Source organism: Chinchilla lanigera, unplaced genomic scaffold (genome assembly GCF_000276665.1).
Source record: "Chinchilla lanigera isolate Chin_1 unplaced genomic scaffold, ChiLan1.0 scaffold00002, whole genome shotgun sequence".
In the NCBI taxonomy this organism is placed as follows: Eukaryota; Metazoa; Chordata; class Mammalia; order Rodentia; family Chinchillidae; genus Chinchilla; species Chinchilla lanigera.
Window position 1 is genome coordinate 3,476,274 of NW_004955403.1, and position 16,463 is coordinate 3,492,736.

Sequence of the window (16,463 nt, forward strand, 5' to 3'; positions counted from 1 at the left end):
ATGAGGAGTTTTTATTAAGGAGTTAATGAAAGAGCTTAAACCTCTCACAGGGGAGGAGGGTCGCCTTGTGACTTCTCAGTGACCACACCACCCCTAGGCCGTCTGCCCAGGAGGGATTTCTTCCATGCAGATTCCTGCTCTGAGCAGGAAAAGAAACAGGTTCTAAACCACAGCCTGACAAAACCAGGATGGGACAATTATCTGGGAAACGGGTGGCAAACACAGAGGTGGTTAATACAGAGTGCCAAGGCCCTCTCGAGGGGACTTAGAGTCCAGGCCGCCGCTGACCTTTGCGGGTGGGCAGAGATGTCACAGAGCCGTGAGCTCCAGATCTCGGAGGCCTGAAAGCCCCACGGCCTCAGCTGCCTTCTTGTCTGTCTTCCCACAGTAACATGTCCCCTCCAGGCTGAGCATCTGAGTCCCTGTTACAGCCGCACCCAAATCTGTCCTTTGTCCCCAGGCAGAAAACCAGGACGGCCTAGACTCCTCCCACCTTTGCTCCCTACCCAGCTGGCACGAAGCCCTGCCCTTCTGTGCCCCAAAAGTCTTTGAACTAACTACCTGCTTCCCTCACCCGCTGTCCCTCCTTCCGGCCACAGCACCGGGGGTCCAGACCGCTGGAGAGCATCCGAACCCACTCCTGGCCTGCAGCCTGCTGAGCCGATCCCATTCCAAAATCATGACTGCGAAGTATACATGACTTTAAAGGTCAAGCTTGTTTTTTCTTTGTTTTGTTTTGTTTTTGAGAACAGTATGGAGCTGGCCTCAAACTCACAATCCTGCCTCAGACTCCTGGGTAGCTGGATTATGTGTGTAAGCCACAGGGCTCAGTTTAGGGCTGCAGCAACTTTTTTTTGGTTTTTGTTTCTTGTTTTTATTTTTGTCTTGTTTTTTGTTTGTGTGTGTGTGTGTGTGTGTGTTTGCAGTACTGGGAATTGAACCTAGGGCCTTTGCACTGAGCTACATCTCCAGCACTGTTTCTTTCTTTCTTTCTTTCTTTCTTTCTTTCTTTCTTTCTTTCTTTCTTTCTTTCTTTCTATTACCTGAGATAGGATCTCACTAAATTGTCCAAGCAGGGCTTGAACTAGTTAATGATCCTCCTGCCTCAGCCTCCCAGAGTGCTGGTATTACAAGTGTGCACCACCTCTCCCAGCAGAGTTCAAACTTTTTCACCTGGAAAGGCATCTCTGGCCTCTTCATCTTCTTTTCCCACCTCTGGCTCCCCACCCACCCGAATGACATCACATCTCTGTGAAACTGTGGAAGGACCCAAGACCTGCTTCCGGTCCTTTGCTTTCCCATGTGTAAGTCCTTTTTCATGCAGGACCACCCTCTCCCCTTTCACACCTGTTACACTCGATTTTCTGGCCCTAGCTCAAGTGTCAACTCTCAGATGTCTCCTCTTCTCCAATATTCCCAAAATTTACCTAAAAGCAAAAGGCAGAAATCCTTGCTTCTTTACTCCTTCCAGGCACCTCTCGTGCACCACTGGCTCAGCCGCAGCTGCTCTGTGCTGTAGTTACACGACTGCGTGTGCACGGGGCGGAGATGTCCTTGTCCTGACGCTGCTCACTCCTGCGTCCTCTGCCACAGGGACGGTGCTGTTGGCCTCATTCTGAGTTGTATGGGATAGAAGAGCAAGGACGGTAGAAAACAAGACCCAAACTGCTGCCGGCTGTGGGGTCCTTAAGGAGCCCAGCGTTCTCGTCAGTCAGCCCTGCTTCACTTTCCGTTTTCTGATCTTCCACACAAACGTTCCCTCCGGGAGTAAATCTTTCACACTGCGGGCTGCCTTCATATGGAGAACAATACAGCCCGATGAAAGTCATCTTTCAGATTCCTAATTTTAGCACTTCTGTCTTTTGAAATAGTTTTCTTTCCAATACAGATCATTCGAGTGTGGGATCAGTGTTCATTGCCAGTGTACGAAAGTGAGTGCTATATTGTCCACTGCACATTGTTATTTGTGCAGTTCATTTTTTAAACATCTGGTATGAATCAGTTCAAATCAAGCACTGGCATTGTTTCCACAAATGCCTTCCTTCCTTGAATACCCCCAACCCACATTTGGAGAACAGTAACACAATTGCATGTTTTTCTTTTCCTTTCTCCTTCCTTCTCTTCCTTCCTTCCTTCCTTCCTTCCTTCCTTCCTTCCTTCCTTCCTTCCTTCCTTCCTTCCTTCCTTCATCTCTCAACAACCCAGACTGTTAAGCCTTCAGGAACCAGAGCACACACAGCTAGCTCTGCCCGAGCTTGGGCTGCCGGGCGAAGGGCAGGAGGGACACGCCCTGCCTTCCCATCTGCAGGTGCAGCGTGCGGGAGCTCTGGCCTTGCAGTAGCCTATGGGAGCCGGGAGCGAGGTACTAGAAACTAGAAACCCTCCCACTTCGAAAATAGATGACTAATAGCGTTTGCTGAGGGAACTAGAGATCTGGCTAGTGTTTGCAGAGACCTCTGGAATTCTTTCAGGCTAAGTGTTAGAAAAACACAAATGATCTCTTTCACTGTTAAACTGTGTTCCCATCATGGATGACTTCCCGAGTGACACCTCTTTTATTACAGGGCTGATGCTGTAAGCCACTCAGTAATGGAGACCTTCGCTGGCGGTGAGGAGGAGCAAGGGTGTGCCAGTCAGCCTCTGGCTCGCCACCCCGTCCTCGGCTTGCCTCCCGGCTCAGGACAGGGTTCATTTTCCCTTCCCATCTCGATGGGCCCCGTTCCCATCTGAGCGACCTCTGGCCTTGGCTTGCCAGTGCACACTGCGTGCACGTCCAGGCACAGGTGAGAGGGAGTAAGCTGAGGGAAGGCGGGGAGATCACCCCACACGTGGCTCCCGCGTCCACGCAGAAAGGGAAGGGACACTCGGGCGTGACTGGGAGACAGAAGGAGCCCGTCGAGATGGGGAAGGAAAGAGGCCTGGAAGCGGAAACACAAGGGTCAGTGTGAAAAGGCACTAGGTCTTAGATTAGAAATGCATTTGGGGCTCTTCACAGTCAAGGTGCTGTAGACCACTACTGCAGAAAGTGACTCTTTCTTTCTCTAGCTTCCTTCTGCAGTTTATTTCATCTGTAAGGAAATAGCCCTAGGAACCCACATTGGCTAATTTGCCCTCTCCATTAGCAGCTATTGACAGACCTCAGAGGGCGTGATGACTGCTGCCTTTACTTTGTGCTGCAGCTACTTCCTGCCAGAGATGGATTCTGTTCACTTCTCCAAGTCCCTGGGACCGGTGATGCCACAGCACTGAACTTCACTGGTGCTCCTCTGTCTCAGGTAGGGGTCCGGGCCGTGGGCTTCCCCTCCCGTTTCCTCCCTCCCCAACACTTTCTGTCAGCTCGCTCTCACGTGGCCTGCAGGCCCCTGATGTCCACTTGAGACCCCTACTAAGGGTTCCCAAGGCCGGAAACTGTTTTTGTAACCATTCTAGGAATATCCGCCTTCTTTACTCTTGGTGCCAAAGGAAGTTTCATGATGACTAAAACTGCGGGTGCCTTAGCATGAGGGGCACTGGGCCTAACCGGGACTGCACAGGCCGTCTCTGTGATCTACCGTGTCCCACACTTGCAGGAAAACGAAGGATGCAACCGAAGGACCAGAGCTTCACTTTTACGAAGCCTTGGTCCTTGAAGCAATGGAAGCACACCCAAGGCACTGTGCCGCTCACTGAAATACTGTGGCCTGAGGGCTGTGGCTGAGTGAGCGGCTCTTCACAGAACGCCACTGTTCCTTGGACCTGAGGAGATGAGTGCTGGTTTTCAGGTGGAGAATGTGGCAGGAATTTTCTTAAAAACAGATGGAAAACTTGGCATTTGAAGGAAAACAATGGGTTCCTGGGTCCTGTGTAGCTCTCAAAGTTCCCAGGGTGAGGACAGTGAGAGAATGGAGAAAAAAAGACAAGAGTCAGAATACAGAAAACTGAGGCCAGCTGGAGCCCTCTCTCCTGATAGAAGGAAGGAGGAAGAAGGAGAAGGAGGAGCAGTTCCAATGCTGCCGCTCATTTATTTATACACTGGGGGGTGTTCAGTGTCCCGTGACACCCCTCCACCTAATAGCTTATCCACGTGGCTTGCCTCGGGCACCCAGTGTTCTTGAGACTACAGCAGCTTCTTCCTGTGCCCGGCCTCAGGCGTTCTGCGTTCCTGAGGCTGGCCTTGCTCTGGCCGCAGGTGTGATCCATCTGCAGCTTCAGCTGCTCCCCACATCTCCCCTTTTTCTGTTTTGTAGTTACAAGCAATAGGTGGTCAGCTGGAGATGGAGGAGCTGTGTATGGAGGATCCGTAGAAGACCCTTTTATTTTCAAGCCCTTTCATTCTAGATGAACTTGCTCAATTTAGGCTAAAGATTCGCAGTACAAAGAGTGTAAGTCTCTGCATACGTAGCAAGTTAATCCTGTACAGTGCATTATCCCAGAGCAGTGGTCAGTTACTAGTGTAGTTGTTAACTGTTTTTTTGGTTTCTCTTGTTTTTGTTTTTGTCTTTTTGAGACAGGGTCTCGCTATGCAGTTCAGGCTGGTCTTGAACTCACTTTGTAGCCTAGGCTGGCCTTGAACTCACAATGATCCTCCTGCTCCAGCCTCCTGAGTGCTGGGGTAACTGTTTTATACCTCTTGGGGTTATAGTTTTCTGCTGGAAGTTCAAGAGCAAATTAAGGGGCTGGGGATTTAGCTCAGCGGCAAAAGCGCCTGCCTGGCAAGCGCAAGGTCGTGAGTTCGGTTCCTGGTACCAGAGAAAAGCCAAAAAACAAACAAACAAACAAACAAACAAACAAAAAAGAGCAAATTAAGGTGAGACCTGTATTAATCAATTTTTGCTATCTATCAAGGTCAATTAAGTATTCTGAGGATTTATCTTGGAACCATATATAGCACCTCTAGCTCTTCAGTCAGTGTCATCCATCTAAATGAGTCACAGTCATTGTTTGACCAAGTTGCTTTCTGTTAAAGCTTAGGAGACTCTTTTCTCCTAGTGACCCTCCTTAGGCACATTATACACCATAGATCTTATCCTCTGTCATCCTATAATCCCCTCGATCAGGAGTTTGTATAACTCACGAGAGTTGCAGGATGTCACCGAAAAGGTTCCCTCATGACCTGGGTCCTCACTGACCTCTGAGGCCTGGGGCCAACCTGTTGGCTGTCCTCTTAGCCTGTCTTTCTGGTTTTTGGTCTCCATATCTCAGTTGTCAAACATCCAGAAGAGAAGGTTAAAGACATAATATTTTGTAATTGGGGCAGTGAGTTTAACATTACCAGTTTATCTGAATATCAAGCACCTTAGAACATAAAATAGAACCATTATTTTCTAGCAACCATGGGTGTACTAATAGTTGAACCTCTGTAAAATGCTAATAGGCAAGTTATATAATTTTGCACAAAAAATTTAAAATCAAAACCATACATAATATTGTAGCATGACAATCACAATGACACTTTTGTGACATAATTAATTTTCCATTTTTACATAATACAGCTCTTCTAATCAGTCATCTCTATCTAATACATAAGAAGCTTTTACCTAATTCATTGTCATTTAGTGGAATGTCACTGAAGAAATTTGTAACATTATCTGGACCACTTAATGTCCACACATCTCTAAGTATAGTGGTACATATATAGCATATACATAATATAAGTTTTTGTTATTATTACTGGCTGGTGGCCTCATGATAGCTTGACGTAAACCTCCTATCACAATTAATTGAAGCACAAAAGAGATAAATGTCTGAATCTGAAAGAAAAGTTCTATAACCACAAGCAATCCCAGTTTTACCTTTTAGAAGACACTATACCTGGAACGCATGAATACATTTAATACAGCATGAGATTAACAATGAATTGTTATACTCATGTGAAAAACCTGTTTCTTAGTTTAGTTATGTACCAAGAGCATCTTTTGTGAGAAAACCTTAATTATATTATTTCTAGAAGACTTAACCTTTTGCTGATGACCAATTTACTGGGGGTGTCTTTCATAAGGCTATGGGGGTTTTGGGGGCTCCCCATTAATGAACAAGGACTGTATAATTATCCAGGTAGCTGCTTCCTTATTCATCAATTGGAGTCTTATGCAATTGTCTCTTCACACCCCAAGGAATTTTTGTTTAATTATCTTAATAATTTTTTGATGACTTATGAAAACCAGATCAAAACATTTAACACATTACATTTGAACAATGATAGACTCTCAACTAATAATACATAAACAACAATATACATTACATTTACACAACCAATTTTAGCATCATTTTGTCCAGCTGGCAACTCAGGTGGAAGCATATCAGACAAATGCTTCAAAAATTCAAAAATGCAAAAAGAAAGGAAAGAAAAGAAGAAAAAAGAAAAAAATTGTTGAACTGAAACAAAAATGGCTGATAAATAGACAAATAAACAGATACATGGACAATCAACTTATACACTCAGAGTGTGCTCAAATATATTTTTTGGCCAAACTAAATTATAATAATTCTTTTATAATTTTACAAGTTTGTAATTATAAATAGATTAGTCAGAATTTTTTTTGTATGTCAATTAGTGGAGACCATTTACAAGAAAATGTGGAAGGAACAAAATCTTTTATTTATTATTAATATATAATTTTGTATTTTATTTTGTCTTAAGAATACTGGCAATTTTCATGTCCCTTTCTTTCATGTAGCCTCCAACTCAGTTGTCTCCATACACTCTGTCACCTACTCAAATCTTCTTTTCCCAATTTTCAGTTACTATCTCCTGGGCATCCTGGATCAATTTCTTTAATTGATCCTAGGTCAGGTCTAGTCCAATCTTTATTGGCTGTAGTACAGTCTCCAAGGTATCATTGTCAAAGGACTGAGCATCAGTTTCTTTAGAGGTGGAACCTATTCCTTCTCTGGGTCCATGATACAGCCAGATAGCATGCTCTGGCACTCAGATAGGCCATCTAGCATTCTCTGGAAAGACGCAAGCATAACCTTGACCCCAAATGAGTACTGGGTTGGGTCCCTTCCATTACTCAGTAAGAAGATCTTTCCAAAGGACCCTTTCTAGCTTCTTTTTTTAAACCTTATTGAATTGTCTTTCTACTGCTGTAGTCCCATCCCTAGTAGGATTAAAAAGTTAATAGTGTATAATGCCAAGTGAAGTCTTTTATGAGGGGTGAATTTTGTAGGGGAGGGTTCCCCTTTCAGTTTTTGTATTTGAATTTTGAGTGTACAGTGAGCATGTTCAATAATTCCTTTACCTTGAGGGTTATAAGGAATTCCTGTGTTAAGGGAAATGTGAAGTTTTACAGAACATTTGGAAGGCAGCATTCATATAAACTAAGCCATTGTCTGTCTTAAATGCCTGAGGGCAGCTAAGGGTGCTGAAGGCATCCAAACAATGAGCAATGACATGTTTAGCCACTTCACTAGTGTGGGCAGAAGCAAAAATAAATCCTGAGGAACTGTCCACTGAAACGTGGACCTAGCATAGAGAGATAAACTCAGGAATATGAGTGACTTCCACGTGCCAGAGATGATCGGTATGAAATCCTTGGAGACTAACCCCCACAGGCAGTGAGGGAAGATGTAAAATAGGGCACATGGCATGACCAAATGGCAAATTGGAGAGTGTAAAATAAATGAAAGAAAAGGATTTTCCTGGTGGTGTGAATGGCGGCAATTTCAGTGTGGTGCATCACACTGCAAACACAAGCTCAGTCTGCAAAGGTTAATAGTAGCGAATGAACGATCTTGGAAGGCTCATTTAACAGCCCACAACTCAGTCTTTTGCTCAGAAGAAAAAGCCATATCCTACATTTGGGCGCCTGGGGTTCCCGCTCACCACTCTGCCTCTGTGGCAGTGGTGGCTCGTTGGCCTGAGGGGAGACTGCTGCCCCTCAGCTTCGCCAGCCAACACGGATGCTTCGCCTTGCCGCAGGGGATGGGCTCCGTCTCTGGGTCGGCTTCATTGGTGCCTCCCTGGGGGATGCACAGTCACCGCCTCTGCAGCCAGAGCCACCAGTTTTTGTCCTCCACAGCTCCGTCCTTCTCTGATTGAGCAAGGCCAGAGAGTTTAAGCTCTATGGGTGGGGTGGGGGTGGGGCTATTGCTCCACCATCTTTTTTTCTGCTTAGGGCTTAATTTTAAAATAGTGCTCCAAACCAAATCCTCCGTGGTCATCTCAACAAGTGTATGACCATAAAGAGACTCTCAAATCCAAGTCCATATACACAAAAAAATAAGTAGAAGAATCCATAATAGAACGAGAATTTATATATATATATATATATATATATATATATGTTGTTCTTGAGAATCTACTTGCCTCATGTTTAACACCTGATGACGTCAGTACACCTCTCTCCCTTTTGTTTCTCATGAGCCCATTTTTCTTTGGCTTCTTTGGAGCCTATTTACTCTTTGGCTTCTCTGGAGCCTATTTTCTCTCTTTTTGTGCATGCACAGCTAGAGGTCTCCTCCTACCTGCTATCTATGCATTTGCTTGGTCCCTGGGTCCCTGTTTGGGCACCAATGCCAAGTCTTGTGCAGCTCTCAAAGTTCCCAGGGTGAGGATGGTGAGAGGATGGAGAAAAAAGGACAAGAGTCAGAATATGGAAAACTGAGGCCAGCTGGAGCCCTCTCTCCTGATGGAAAGGAAGGAAGGAAGAAGAAAGAGGAGGAAGAGCTCCAGTGGTTGCAGTATATTTACTTATACACATGGGATGTTGACTGTCAGATAAAACCCCTCCATCTAATAGCTTATCCACGTGGCTTGCCTCGGACACCCAGTGTTCTTGAGACTAGAGCAGCTTCTTCATGTGCCCGGCCTCAGGCGCTATGTGTTCCTGAGGCTGGAGCAACTTCTTCGTGTAACTTGCCTCAAGAGCTCTGTGTTCTTGAGGGTGGCCTTGTGATCAATCTCCAGCTTCAGCCGTTCCCCACAATGAAAAATGTTTTTAGATGAATTAATGAAAAAGTACTTTTAAATCCTCCAAGTGAATTTCTAATGTCATAGACATCAATAGGCATAACCAATACAAACAAACCTTTTTGACGGTCCTCAGTGATATTTTTCATGAGATTCAATGCATCCTAAGATCAAAATGTTTGAGAAAAAGCTTCCCAATGTGTGTTCCTGGGAAGTCTGGCTCTTGGAATGCTCTACTTCATCCCTGTCCAAAATGGCAGCTGGTAGCCATATGTGGTTACAGAAATTAACAAAAATTTCAGTTGTGTATTGGACGAGCCACATTCAGTGCTCATAACCAAATGTGGCCGACAGATTACAGCACATTTCCTCCATCGCAGGAAGGACACTGCTCACACCCTCCTCCCCTTTCAATCTGTGTTCATTAGCAGCCAAGGGCGCTGTACAGTTTAGGAAGGAGGGAGTACTGTTTTCTCCTATCCAAGCATTTCTCAAGCTTATTTGAATAGAGAACTTCATGCTCCGCATTAGCACCTCTTTCTACTCTTTGAAAAATTCCATTTTGCTTTTTCCCAATATATTTAACTCTTTAATATGAGGTTTTTGTTATAGACAAATGTTTGTGCCTCTTTGGATGTCAATGGGTATAAAGAATGTATTAAATTATAGAATCCTATCCTCTAAAGCTGAATTCCCTTCCTTTGCGAGTTCACAGCTGTAATTTCCCCCTAGGGCTGTGGAGTCCAATTCAGATCACTTTCCTGATTATTTCTGAGACTTTTGTCTACATAATGTTTGACAGTGGGTTATGTATTTGAGTTCCCTATACAATATCAGATACTGTGTCCTTGATGGAGAAGCTGTGTGGCTTCTGAGTACCACAACAGTTAGTAAGGTTTTACAAGCTTCAGGGTTCTTTTTAAATAGACTTTTAACTTTAGAAGACTTTTAGATACAGAAAAACTATGACTCATGGGGAGTCACGTGTCCCTCACTCTCAGTGTTCCTGTTGATAACGTTACTATGACTCATCTGCAAGCTATACTTTAAAATTTTTAATATAAAAATCCCAGTAGGTTTGTTTACCATTTGTTTATCATTTTCTGGATTAGGATAATAATATTGGATGTGCCTTGTCAAACCACACATGCCCCAGTCAGGAGAGTTAGGACACCAGGCTTTCTGCACCATGTGCTCGCAGTCACAGCACTTAAACCAGTGCACAAGTATGCTCACCTTCCCAGTGGGTGGTCAGCTTAGCTTGAGATACTGGTGCTTGCACATGAGCAGGCAGTGCTGGCCAGAAGCTAGTGAGACCCAAGAAAATACGCATGTTGAAGCCTTTACCCTTAGTCAAGGTCCGGGAGCCAGAGGGGTAAAACATGAGGAGTGAAAAATCAGCAGTGGAGGATAGAGGAAACAGGCAGAAAGCTGAAACACTCCAGAAGAAAAAGAAATGCAAAAAAGTAGACAGCATGGACAGCCTGAAGACAAATGGGTGATCAGGGGGGAGGTGTCAGGGACACTGAACTGGTATGGATGAATTATACATTTTCTGTAAGAAAATAGTTTATTAAAATAGCATGCATATTAATTTGCATGCTGCTTTTTAATTTTCCTCTCATAAGGGAAATTCATGTATATTCATATTTACATTTATGAGTGCATATGTTAAAATAATTGGAAAGCTACTCACCAAACTGCCTTAGTTGCTGTCCTTGTTGCTAAGAAAAATACCTAACACCCACCACTTAACGGAGGAGAGGTTCAGGTTACAGTCCATGGTCGACCGGTTCCAAAGCAGAAGCAGCATGGTGGAAAGGCCTGTCTGGGAGAAAAGCTGACGAGGTCATGGCAGCCAGGAAGTAGAGAGAAAAAGGAGGAGCCAGGCAAGGAGACAGACCCTCCTAGGTCATCCCCTGGTGATCTATCCCTTTGGGCCAGACCCCGCCTCCCAATGGCACACTATGAGTGATGGATACAGTGCCCCTGTGGCCCAACCACCTTCTAAACACATGAGACTGGGGGACATTCCAGATTTAAACCATAACATTCAGCTCCTGGTCCCCAAAAGACATATGTGTATCTCTCTGCAAAATGCATTTAGTCCATCTCTAAGAGCCGGCAAAGTTTTAACAGAATTGCTGGAAAGTCCAAGACCAAAGTCTCCTTTGAGACTCAAGGAAAACTCTTCACTGTGAACCCCTGGAAAAAGAAAAAAGAAAGTTAAACACTGCTGACGTACAATAGCACAGGGTAAGAACATTCTCATTTCAAAAGGGAGAAATAGGGAGTTAGAAAGGAGTGGGACTGCTGGGCATGCTGGTGCATGCCTGTAATCCCAGCACACAGGAGGATTGTTGCAAATTCAAGATCATCCTGGGCTACAACATGAGCTTAAGGGCAGCCTGAACTGCATAGCAAGACCCTGTCTCAAAAAAAGCAAAAAAAAAAAAAAAAAAAAAAGAATGAAAGAAAAAAGAGAGGAATGGGACCAAAGCAAAAAACAAGAACAAAATCAAAAAAGAAAACAAAAATAAACACAGAAAACATTAAATCCTGTAGCTGTATGTCCAGCACCCTGCGCAAGTTGTGGTGAGGTGTGAGCTCCAAAGGGCGTGGGTGGCCTGTCCCTGTGGCACTTGCAGTTGTAGCCCTCATGGCCTCTCTCTTGGACTGGCTCTGCTTACTGCCTGAAGCTTTCCTCAGAAGATGTTCCAGGTCCCTGCTTTTCCAACTTCCTTGGGTCTCCGTTGCACTTTCAGCTTCACTCTAACAGCTTCTTGTACCAATCTCTCAGGGGCACACATGATCTCTAGCCTCACAGACCTTCTTCTGAAATATGGCTGATCCCACAACTCTTGCATTCTGCATGCCTGTAAAACCAATACCAATGATGCCAAGGACTGCCACTTGCTTGAGCAGTAGGAGGTCCTCTTAGTTCATGGCTGCAGAGGTTTCCAAGCACTGGATGGCTGAGCACTGTGAACTGAACCTCAGAAAACCAATTCCTTAGGTCCAGTTAGCCCTTCTTGAGCACACCACCCTGGGCTTTATTCTCAAAGCAAATCTTTCACTTTTACACCTTATCCTGCAAACGGAGGGATCTTGCTGATTTCCAAGATAACCATAAGCCATCTTTCATATTGTCCTGATGCAAAATACTTGGCTTCTTTTTAATGCTAATTTCTTAGCAACCATGCTCTCCTCTGTTCCAACTTCACAAGTGCTTTCTTTCTGGAAGAACTAAAAACTTTTTAAACAGATTTTTTTGTCCTTGGTTTTTAGTATAAAGCCGGCTAAAAGCTGGCAACAGTATCCATGCCACAGCCTGAACATTGGGGCACCTTGGAATTTCAACCATCAGATTACTTAGTCCACCCTTAAACTCAGGCTTCTGCAAAGTTTCAAAGCAGGAGCAAAATGAAGACAAATTTTCTGCTAGAGTATAACACATGGCCCAGAGTCCAACAACCAGTTGAGTCCTTGCTCCCAGCTGGAACCTCCTGAGCCTGGTCTTTACTATCTACATTTCTATGGGCATTTTGGTCTTCTGAGTTCTGACCTGAGTCTCCCATCAAATTCAGCATGCAGCATTCTAGGGCTTTGCTAGCTGGCATCGTGTAATCTTTTCAGTTCCTCCCGCAAACAAGTCCCAAAGGCTTCTAAACCACATGATCATGTACAGTTGCAGCAATGACCACACTCCGGGTACCAAAACCTGTCTTAGTCACTTTCCTCATTGCTGGGACAAAATATCTGACACCTACAACTTAAAGGCAGAGAGGTTTACTTGGGCTCACGTTGTTGGAGGTTTCAGTCCATGGTAGGCTGGCCGCAAGGCAGAAATGGCATGGCAGAAGGGCTTCCCATAGAGAGAGGTGCCTCACATCACAGAAGGCAGGAAGCAAAGACAGAAAGGAGGAGCAGGAGGGATAGATACTCTTCTAGGCACATTCCCAGTGACCGGCCTCCCCCAACCTACCATAATACAGAGTGCAGCCAGTGGTTACTCTGGCGGGTAGAAACAGGGTTTGAGATTTGAATGGGATAATGTGAAAGAGATGTTTCACTTGACGCTATGCTTCTATAGTGTTTCAGTTAGTTATAGAATGTATTGGCATATTACTTCAGTAAAGACAAAAGTAAAATATTTCCACAAAATTGGGAAATACTGAAAAGTATGGAAAAATTGTCTGTATCCACATCAACCTGTGAATATCACTTCTTTTCATGAATTTCTCCCCCATCCTCATCCCCTCCTTTAACATGGGATATATAGATGTGGTAGGCAGTAACATTGTTCAGAAGGGTTCAGAGTCCACCCAGGAGTCCACATGCTCTTCTTTCTCTACTTCTGCAATCATAGAAGTTTCTCTCAAGATGGGGCCTCGTCAACTCTGGGTGCCAAACTGCCTATAAAGAAGGCCGCACCCTTGCTGACCTGCGGTGGGCTTGCAGTATTTGTGGTCATAAGCAGAATAAGTCCTCACGGTGTAACATAAGTCACGATTGTCCATCTCCATAGAGCTCATCTGTGGCAACGAGGGGACCAGTTCAGCTGCCAGCCCGTGGGCACAGGGGCATTGAGCCTCCTGCCAGTTCTAAGGGACGGGATGCAAAGCTCATTTCTTATTTGCCCTCTGTTCAGCAAAGGCAGAATAGAGGTTTTCTCCTTCAGAATTTTTCTTAAAAAGCTAAAAATAAAACAATATTTACAAATTTTACTTCCTGCAGCTAATGTAATTCCTAGCCAGAGATTACCCTTCAGGGTGCCCAGTCTTGAGCCCTTTTAGTCATTTCCTCGCTGGTTAGATATGATGGTCTCCTGGTACATCAGAAGCAGATTCCCAGTCTAGTCTGCAGCCCTAATCCTCCGGTGGCCACGCTTACACCACCCCAGATCCCCAGGACCCCGGAGGCAAAAACTCCACTTTCCCACTCTGTTGTCTTTGCTGGTTACCCCTCTGTCCTTTCCACTTGGCTACACAGACCAGGGTCCTGGTGAAGACAGTGGCGGTCCGTCTCCACGTGGCCATGGTGATCAGCACGGAACCCACAATGTAGCTGACTTAAAGGTAAATATGGGGTGAAAGTGTCATTGCAAACTTGAACGAGTGCACGGCTTCCTACACACATGAACAAATGGGTCGGCATATACAAGGAGACATCAGAAGCGTATTTTCCATCTCTAGGATTTGAAAGGGAGCCTCTGCCTGCCTGCAGGTAGTTATAATTAACATCTAAATGAGCTGCATAGGTAAGCTATGGGTGCTAAAACGGGTGTTCTTAGCCAGGAATGTGCTGCTGGGGTTTGAGCACAGTCTGAGTGTATCCCCCCAGGATTATGTGTTGAAATTTAATCCCCCATTGTGGATATTAGGGTGCAAACTTAATCTGACTACAGTGTTTAGAGGTGGAGAAGGGACAAGAATTAGATACGGCCATCAGGGTGGGGCCCGTGATGAACACTAGTGGTTTTCTAAGAGGAGAGAGGTCGGAGGGGGCACACACACTCACACGCTCCTGTGTCTTGCCACGTGATGCCCATCCCTGCTTGGCCTCTCTGCCAGTCGGTTGCCATTGGCAGAGGCAGCCCCTTGACCTTGAGCCTCCAGATCATGAGTCAGTATAAACCTCTTTTTCTATAGAAGAGCCTACCTCAAGTCTTTCATGATACTAACACAAAACAGACTAGTACAAGTGCCTGTACCTCTGAGAAATATCTGAAGAAATCAAACATTTGTGTTTTCCTCCTTAGAAGTACATGACAGCTATGAAAAATAAATTGAAGATAAAGGAAGTTGAGAACATGAGGTGGGCCGGAGATATAGCTCAGAGGCACAAGTGCCTGCCTGGCAAGTGCAAGGTCATGAGTTTGATTCCCAGTACCAAAAAAAAAAAAGGCCAGCCTGAACTGCATAGGGAGACCCTGTCTCAGAAAAAAAAAAAAAAAAAAAAAAAAAAAAAGAGGTGAGGTCTTTGTCACATCTTTGCAAAGCAAAGGATGCAGTCCCTGATTTAGCTGGTCAGTGCCTTGATGCCAAGGGTGGAGCTTGTGGCCAGACAGGCATTCTTCATTGTGGTGGGAATGGAAATTGCTGCAAACAGGCTGGAAGTAACTTGGGAAGCATTTATTAAAGTTCTAAATGCACCTAACGCCTGGCCAGGCAACTCGATTTCCAGAGGCAGCTCGCAGAGTGACTGCACAAAGCACAGGTTTGAATGCATGAAGATGTTAATTGCAAAACTGTCTCTAATAATAAAAAATTGGAAATAACCCAAGTGTCCATCAATAGGAAAATAGATAAATAAATAATGTGACATAATATAGTGGGATGTGATACCAGACTTTTTAAAAAAGGATATAGCTCTTTATTTGCTGACATGTAAAGACATTCAATTTAAATTATTTAGTGATGAAAGCCAAATTAAAGAACAGTTTATATAATATAAATCCATATTCTAGAAGGAGGAAGTATATGCACTGGGAAGGACAAGGATATTTTGCAAATTTGCCAGTGGCTACTTCTGTGGAGTAGAGATTAGAGGAGAAATTAAAGAAACCTTTTTATCTTAAGCACTTCTGTATCTTTCTAAATAGTGTTTACAACAAATACATATTCCTTTAAAAATAATACTGGTTACTATTATTTCAAATCATAGGCTGAGAATTTACCTACTTAAACCTAAAGGTTTAAAACCTTTAATGACTGTAAATATATCATTTGAGGCCATTTAATAGAAAGCACAAAACTGAGCAAAATATCAGAAATTTCAAAACCCAAGCTACTTGATCTACACCCCAGTCATAAATACCTGGTGTATGCTACGGCAGGTATCACAGCCCTATGTTCTTTTTCACAGCAGAGCAGAAACACTATCTGCAGTACTATAGTGCTTCCTCGCCCTGTGAAGCTCAGACTTGCTGTTGGATGGATTATTTTAATTTTTCCTTTGGCTTCCCGGAGCAAACTCCTCAGGAATAGCTTCTAATTGGTTTGCACTCTGGTTTGGTTTGGTGGGTTGGGTTACGTAGGTTTGGTTTGGTTTGGTTTGGTTGGTTTGGTTGGTTTGGTTGGTTTGGTTGGTTTGGTTTGGGTTGGTTGGTTTGGTTGGGTTGGTTGACTTGGTTTGGTTTGGTTGGGTTGGGTTAGTTTGGTTGGTTTAGTAGGTTTGGTTTGTTTGGTTGGGTTGGTTGGTTTGGTTGGGTTGGTTTGGTTGGGTTAGTTTGGTTGGTTTAGTTGGTTTGGTTGTTTTGTTGGGTTGGTTGGGTTGGTTGGATTGGTTGTGTTGGGTGGGTTGGGTTGGTTTGGTTTGGTTGGTTGGTTTGGTTTGGTCGGGTTGGTCGGGTTGGTCGGGTTGGTCGGGTTGGTCTGGTTGGTTTGGTTGGTTTGGTTGGGTTGGTTGGGTTGGTTGGGTTGGTTGGGTTGGGTTGGTTGGGTTGGTTGGGTTGGTTGGTTGGGTTGGTTGGGTTGGTCTGGTTGGGTGGGTTGGTTGGGTTGGTTGGATTGGTTGGTTTGGTTGGTTTGGTTGGTTTGGTTGGGTTGGTTGGGTTGGTTGGGTTGGTTGG

At 44.5% G+C, this 16,463-nt stretch overlaps 2 protein-coding genes across 3 annotated transcripts in view; both read left to right on the forward strand.

Moving 5' to 3' along the window:
• Positions 1-715, forward strand: part of Ankrd44 (ankyrin repeat domain 44) — a 248,629-nt gene extending 247,914 nt beyond the window's left edge. Inside the window, exon 29 of one of the 2 annotated variants that reach the window (XM_013512083.1) lies at positions 600-690. In XM_013512083.1, coding sequence (XP_013367537.1) covers positions 600-659 — 60 coding nt within the window. In that variant the 3' untranslated portion in view covers positions 660-690. Of the gene's footprint in view, positions 1-599 lie in introns of both variants that reach the window. The other variant, XM_013512090.1, reaches the window with a different exon arrangement.
• Positions 716-1,235: 520 nt separating this feature from the next.
• Positions 1,236-16,463, forward strand: part of LOC102016656 — a 27,563-nt gene continuing 12,335 nt past the window's right edge. Inside the window, exons 1-4 of the mRNA XM_013514718.1 lie at positions 1,236-1,304; positions 1,889-1,931; positions 2,614-2,783; positions 3,123-3,275. Coding sequence (XP_013370172.1) covers positions 1,236-1,304; positions 1,889-1,931; positions 2,614-2,783; positions 3,123-3,275 — 435 coding nt within the window. The remainder of the gene's footprint in view (positions 1,305-1,888; positions 1,932-2,613; positions 2,784-3,122; positions 3,276-16,463) is intronic.